This window comes from Macrobrachium nipponense, chromosome 11, assembly GCF_015104395.2.
Source record: "Macrobrachium nipponense isolate FS-2020 chromosome 11, ASM1510439v2, whole genome shotgun sequence".
Classification (NCBI taxonomy): domain Eukaryota; kingdom Metazoa; phylum Arthropoda; class Malacostraca; order Decapoda; family Palaemonidae; genus Macrobrachium; species Macrobrachium nipponense.
Genome location: NC_061087.1, coordinates 101,980,320 through 101,987,819, shown reverse-complemented (window position 1 = coordinate 101,987,819; position 7,500 = coordinate 101,980,320). Strand labels below are relative to the sequence as shown.

Below are 7,500 nucleotides of genomic sequence, written 5' to 3'. Positions count from 1 at the left end.
TAGAGAAAACAAACAGCGAAGACCAAGACAGGAAGATGGTTCATCAAAATGTAAACGAAGGAATCTCACCTCAAAATGATGAAAAATAGTGCTTGAAAATGACTAGGAAATAAATAAACAAATAAAAAAATTAATAAATAAAGAAACAATTAAATAAATAAATAAATAAATAAATAAATAAATAAATAAATAAATAAATAAATAAATAAATAAATAAATAAATAAATAAATAAATAAATAAATAAATAAATAAATAAATAAAATTGCAATGGTTGAATGAAAATTACAGTCATTGTTCTGAGTAGCGATGTAATCAACGTCATCACCTATCCACTGGCTTTTTATTGGGACAAAATTTGAAATTCCACGGTTCAGCGGTTTCTACTCTGAACAGGTTTCCACTCAGATGATGAAAGTATTACGATCTATTTTCATAGGCTATAATATCCTCGGATAATATCCCCATATCCTGTGTAAGAACAGGTACTCAAGTTATATAGTTTTTGGTCACAAGAGAGAGAGAGAGAGAGAAAGAGAGAGTGAGAGAGAGAGAACTCGCTACAACAAAAGGCACTCAAGTTATATAGTTCTTGGTCACAAGAAAGAGAGAGAGAGACAGACAGACAGACAGACAGAGAAAGAGAGAGCCAAAGGCACTCGAGTTCCATAGTTCTTGGTCACAAGAGAGAGAGAGAGAGAGAGAGAGAGAGAGAGAGAGAGAGAGAACGCTAATATAGCGAGCTAGTTAGATCAGGAGCCATAATAATCAATATCCCTCAGGTCATAGACTTAGAGATTAATAAATCTCTCTCATGTTTTCAAAGTTCAAAGGTACTTTGTTTTCAAAGTCATAAGGCTTTTAAAAGACTTCAGCAACTTTTACTAAAACGTGGTGACATTAGTGGTTAGTGGTATAACTATTTAAACTAATGGCTACTATATACGGGTGGGGATGGAGGTGGGGGGGGGGGGGGGGTTGGTTAATGCCGCCTAGAGATACGAAGTTCCTTGAAGTAAATCCCTTATTAGATGCTATAAGGAGATTTACGACTCTTCTGTATCTAACGTTACCTGGTGGGAGATTTAGATTATAAAGGTCATCAACGTATATTGAGACAAAGCAATGCTTTGGGAAATTATACGCTTTTTTCTGTATTCATACATAGATGTTTGCTTTACCTGTACATGTATGTTTATGTATGTATACATATACACACACACATACGTGTATATATATATATATATATATATATATATATATATATATATATATATATATATATATATATATATCACTCACACACACATACACACACACACGCACACACACAGATATATATATATATATATATATATATATATATATATATATATATATATATATATATATATATATATATATATATATATATATATATATATATATATATATATATATATATATGTATGTATGTATGTATGTATGTATATGTGTGTTTGTGTATAAATTATTAACTGAAATGCATAAATAACAAAAATGCATAAACTTTAGTAGACTTTACTAATTGTTTATGGAAAACCGGACTTAGGCGGTGCTCTAAATGTAAATGGAACTATTCCCTTCATTTCATTTATATTTTCAAAAGCCCTTCATAAGAAATAATTATTAAAGCAAGACGTATCATGGTTTGCCCATCACCCTGAAATAACCAAGTCATCCGCTTAAATTTTGTTGTCAGTAAAATAAAAAAAATTACGAGATAAAATCCTTTTTATCCGTGAAATTGTACTGCCAAGAAATAAATTAAATTTGGTTTGAAGATAAACAAGGTGTATGAATAGCTCTAATCAATTATGTACTTATCAGAAAAACAAGATTATTTATTTAAATTTTTTTAGAACTTTGTACGTAGAGATACGCTATCTCTGTCGGATCATTGGTTCAACATACACCCCAGCCATGTCACCGTCTAAAGAGGTATTTTAGCTAGGGTTATATGTATATATATATATATATATATATATATATATATATATATATATATTATATATATATATATATAAAAAAAAAAAAAAAGCAAGTTTAGTCTTTATTGTAAAAAAAGCCTGGAAGTAGGTGTAACATCACCTCACTCATGTGGACGGGAATCATTGATGTTAAGCCCCTTTTAGAGAAAACCGACCTTAAACTGATACTGCAAAGTGTGGAAAAAACCATAAAAACCTGGCGTGGACCTCAGGACTCTGACCACAACAAACCAACTATGAATAGAGGGGGCTTAAGGGGAGTCTCCAAGGAAAGTCAAAGTCAGGGGAAAATGCAAGTCACCTTCTAGACGTGGCTGGGGGGAGGGGTTGACAGACAGGTGAGGGGTGAAGGGATGGTGGGGGAGAGACAGGTGAGAGATGAAGGGATGGGGAGGGGTGGGAGGTATCATGTGAAGATAATGAACATTATTATTCGCTGGCTTCGTGGCAAACTGTCACTTACTTCATAGCTCTTTGTCAATATCACAGTATCCCACCGAACAGTGTGTGATCTTGCATTATATGCAATTGCTGGATCATAGAGTAATTTTTATCAATAACGTATAATTATTATTAGAAAGATAAATCCCGTATGTCCACTTAGCAAAGATTGGTAACGGATATGCACAAAGTAGATAAACGATTTTATCGCCTACTTTTCAAAAACAAAGATTCTTATATTTAGTAAGAACCGGTACTTTACTAAGCATGTGTATCAAGACACATATTTAAAAGACGATCTTATCAGAGATTAACGATAGATTTAGATAAGACATATGACCAAAGATTTCATGGTGTTATTTCCTAAGTACTTACATATATACATACATACATACATATAATATAGAGATATATATATATATATATATATAATATATATTATATATATATATATATATATATATATATATATATATATATATATATTGAAAATCACTAGTATGGCACATCAACCAAAACAACAAATGATTGATGTCTCGCTTAATACAACATTCTTCAAACAGATTTTTAAGGAATTTGGTTATTTTGGCTCAAAGACTGGTGTCGTACCTAGACTTGGGTCATATTCGAGTTATCATTGGTGTAATACATTATCTTAAATTAAATGTATTTTATGATTATTATGAATTATATATTAAATGACAGCCAATGTTATACATTGGACCACGCTTATCTTGACTGCCAAATGCAAATTTTCATAGCTTATTATTATTATTATTATTATTATTATTATTATTATTATTATTATTATTATTATTATTATTATTATTATTATTATTAAGAAGATGAACCCTATTCATACGGAACTCGGTTTCGGAAGATAATAAAAAACAGAATGAAGAGATCAGAAAATAAAAATCGATGAATGAGTAAATAGATATAGTAAATAAATATGTATCCATACTTTAAATCATTTTCACCAGAGCATCATCGTTCTCGCTGTGAAAGATTCACTCATTGAACTTCTGCCCAAGGTCTATAGACCTTGCTTACCCTTTCACCTTTCCTTTTACTTGCAAATCATACATCTCACCTGCATATTCCATTGAGATCACAATAAAGGCTCACCTCATATCCTTAAACTCACCTTTCCACCTGCAAAATATTCACATGGCCAGCTGAATCTCTATCAACAACAGCAGCCGTTGCTTTTACAGTTCAAGGCGTTTCCAGGCGGTCAGTTTCCCCCAAAACAGGCGTAGGTGGACCAAATCATAACCCTCACTGGCAACTCGGGAGTCGTGACCTTGGAATTTCTATGATAACATAGTCAGCCAGTAGTGACCATTCACTCACTCGTAGGCATTCAGTCACCAGCGAGCAGTGAGAGCACGTAATGTGACAATTTCAATTACGCGCGAAAGCCTTTGAGTTGTTGTTGTTTTATAAAGCAAAGCAGAGAATCTACGTATAAACCTAAAGATACGAAAACCAGCAGGAAGCAAATGTGAGTATACACTCAGTGAACAGTCTACGTAGAAGTGAAATATGTTAATATGATGCAATCATAATATTTACGTGTGATGTGACCTACAACATTAATGGGTGTTAGCGTTTTATCCTTCTCTATATCTCTAAAACTACCAAGTTGAGGTAAGTCGTATTCAGAATAACACGTTAAAAACACAAGGAATTCTTAGAGATATGTAGACAAATTCTTGTCAAGGAATGTGCAAATTGGCAACTCGCCGATGCTAGGGAGGCTGCGAATGGAATGACTCAATATTGTGTTTACGTACATTTTTGTGGAATTAATGGCGAAATTTTCGAGTAGGCATGAATGAAAAGGAACAAACTTGGAAATATCATTGCAAATTATCGCTTTATAACGAGGAATTCACAATGAAACCAACTTGTTTTCTTGCAAGCACTGTTGGTTCTCTCGAAGTCTTTTCTGTCACTATCCAGCCTGAACCAGATGGTCCGGGATGGAACTAATAACGCAGTCATTCTTTGTTGTGCTCTTTTAGTGCTTTGTTGTGTTTCATGTAATTCAGTTATCAGGTGATGGTGAAGTTTACACACACACACACACACACACACACACACACACACCACACACACACACACACATATATATATATATATATATATATATATATATATATATATATATATATATATATATATATATATATATATATCTATATATATATATATATATATATATATATATTAGATATATATATATATATATAGTTATTAAATATATATATATATATATATATATATAGATATATATATATATATATATATATATATATATATATATATATATATTATATAATATACACTGAAAAAACTGATCGTCAGAATATCTTCCGATGTCTCAACATTTTCTGATAATTATGAAACATATATGAACAACAATAAACAATTGAGAAGTAATGCTGACTTGCTCTCTCTCGTTATAATGACCTATTGTTACGAGCAGGAGAGAGAGAGAGAGAGAGAGAGAGAGAGAGAGAGAGAGAAGAGGAAGTCAGCATGACTTCTCAACTGGCTATTTTTGTTCACTGAGCCTTCATAATTATCAAGAATGACGAGACGTCTGAAGCAACTCTGGCAATCGTATTTTTTTCTTTTTTGTACGATGGTTTCGATGTTACGATAGCATATTTTAAAAATATATTTTTAAATTTCGCGCGCGACGGGCGCAGGCAGCAGCGTACAGTCAGGCAACGTGAGGTGTACGATACGTTGGCCCGAGAGGCTGGGAGGATGGGGGTATCTCAAGCATTAATCCAACCTTTTACACGCTCGCTGTCTGCAGAGACAAGTTGGGTCGGTCTTCGTGTGTGATCTTTGTGCGTTTTACTCTACGCAAACCGTTTAAAACTCACATTTGTGTAATAAGCATGTCTGGCAAACGACCAAATCCGTCTCCTTCTGATGGTTCGGCCAAGAAGAGGAACTCTATCCCTTTAAAGCAGAAAATTCAAATTATCAACCAGCATGACGGGGGAAAAGCAATCACGGCCATCGCATGTGACGAGCATCTACCGCAGTCGACGGTGTACAGCATCATTAGGGACAAGGAAAAGATAATGGACAACGTAAAGGCATTTGCTTCAGCTCCGTCCTCGATTCCAACAAACAAGGGGACAGGGCCTTTTGAAGACCTGGAGCAGTTACTGGTCACGTGGATGGAGGACCAGATACTTAAGCAGAGGCCACTCTTGACCATTCAAACAAAGATTTACTTACTTTTCGAGGAACTAAGGAAAAAATATGATGATGCTGACAACAAAGATTTTGTAGCAAGTCATGAATGGTCTCAATGTTTCAAAAACTGCAATCATTTTCATAGTGGAAAAATGAGCGGTGAAGCAGCAAGCGCTGATGTCAAAGCAGCCTCTAGATTTAAGGATGCTTTGCATAAGATCGTCGTCGATCAAGGTTACCTGCCGGAGCAAATCTTCAATGTCGACGAAACAGGACTGTACTGGAAGCGGATGACTGAACAGTCTTACATCAGCAAAGAGGCAACAGCAATGCCCGGGTTTAGGGCATACAAAGATCGACTGACTCTTCTGCTTGGGGGAAATGTGGCTGGATATAAACTCAAACCATTCATGGTTTATCACTCTGCAAATCCAAAGGCTCTAGCAAGAATCAGCAAATACACACTCCCTGTGCATTACCGGCATCATAAGAAAGCGTGGATGACTGCACTGCTATTTGAAGACTGGCTTGTGCACTGCTTTACCCCAGAAGCGAAAGATTACTGTAGGGACAACAATATCCCGTTCAAAATTCTGCTGATTCTCGACAATGCTCCCAGCCACCCTCAGCACATAGGAGATATTAACGAGAACATAAATGTTGTGTTTCTCCCACCAAACACAAATTCTCTCATACAACCCATGGATCAGGGTGCTGTGTCTACATTCAAGGCCCATTATCTTCAGAACACATTTGGTCAGGCTGTCCAAGCTCTGAATAATGAGGAGAAAGAACTTAAAACTTTCTGGAAGGAATTCAATGTTCTGAATGCTATTATGAACATTGGAAGGGCGTGGCAGGAGGTAAAGAAAGAGTGTATGAATGGGATTTGGAAAAATGTGCTAAGAGTGTATGTGAACACATATAAAGGTTTCGATAAGGATGAGGAAGTTATGCAAATAATTAAAAAGATTGTGACACTTGGGAGAAGTTTAGAGTTAAAACTTGAAGAGCAAGATATCCAAGATCTGATAGATGTGAAAGACAGAGAACTCACAGAAGAAGATTTAATTGCACTAGCAGAAGAGGAAGAAGAAATTGAAGAAGAGCCAGAACAAAAGTTTACAACGGAGACAATGGCAGAGGCATTCGCCTCAATCGAACGTGGTATGAAACTTTTTGGTCAAATGGATGTGAACTTGGAACGATTTGCTAAAGTTGAGAGAGGACTTCAAGACTCTCTTGCATGTTACAGAGTTATTTATGAAGAACGAGAAAAACGCACTGTGCAAGCTACAATGGATGTCTTCCTCAAGAAAACGACTCCAGTGCCATCACATTCCCCCACACCTTCCCCAACGCCCTCCCCCACGCCTTCCTCCACACCTGAGCCTCGACCCTCTACATCACGTGACACGTCTATCTTCGAAATACCCGCAGTAACAGCTGACCTGACAGCTGAAGGAATACAAGCTGAAGAGGAGCTAATTGATCTTGTTGCTTTATCGTCCTCCCCTTCTGTTAATTTTTAGTTATATGCAGCCATCAACAGCCTGACACTGTTCAAGTATCCCAACGACGGACAGAATGTTGGTCAGTGCCCTGTACTTGCTTGCACTCTTCACCTCTGTTTGTACTGAATTATCATAAGTCGCTCTGCATTGAACCTCCATATTTAGCTGATATTAATTATTATACCATATATGTAGAGTATACTGTATAGTGTAGGTTAGGCTACCCTACATGCATTAACTTGTCCTGACTGTATAACCTAGTGTAGGTTAGGCTGCTTTTAAGTTAAAATTTTTTCAAGTAACGATGAAGTCA

At 35.5% G+C, this 7,500-nt stretch overlaps 1 protein-coding gene across 1 annotated transcript; it reads left to right on the top strand.

Moving 5' to 3' along the window:
* Positions 1-5,366: 5,366 nt before the first annotated feature.
* On the top strand, positions 5,367-7,205 carry LOC135209634 (tigger transposable element-derived protein 1-like). The gene has a single exon (XM_064242351.1). The coding sequence runs from the start codon at positions 5,367-5,369 to the stop codon at positions 7,203-7,205; it is 1,839 nt and encodes a 612-aa protein (XP_064098421.1).
* The last annotated feature ends 295 nt before the right edge of the window (positions 7,206-7,500 follow it).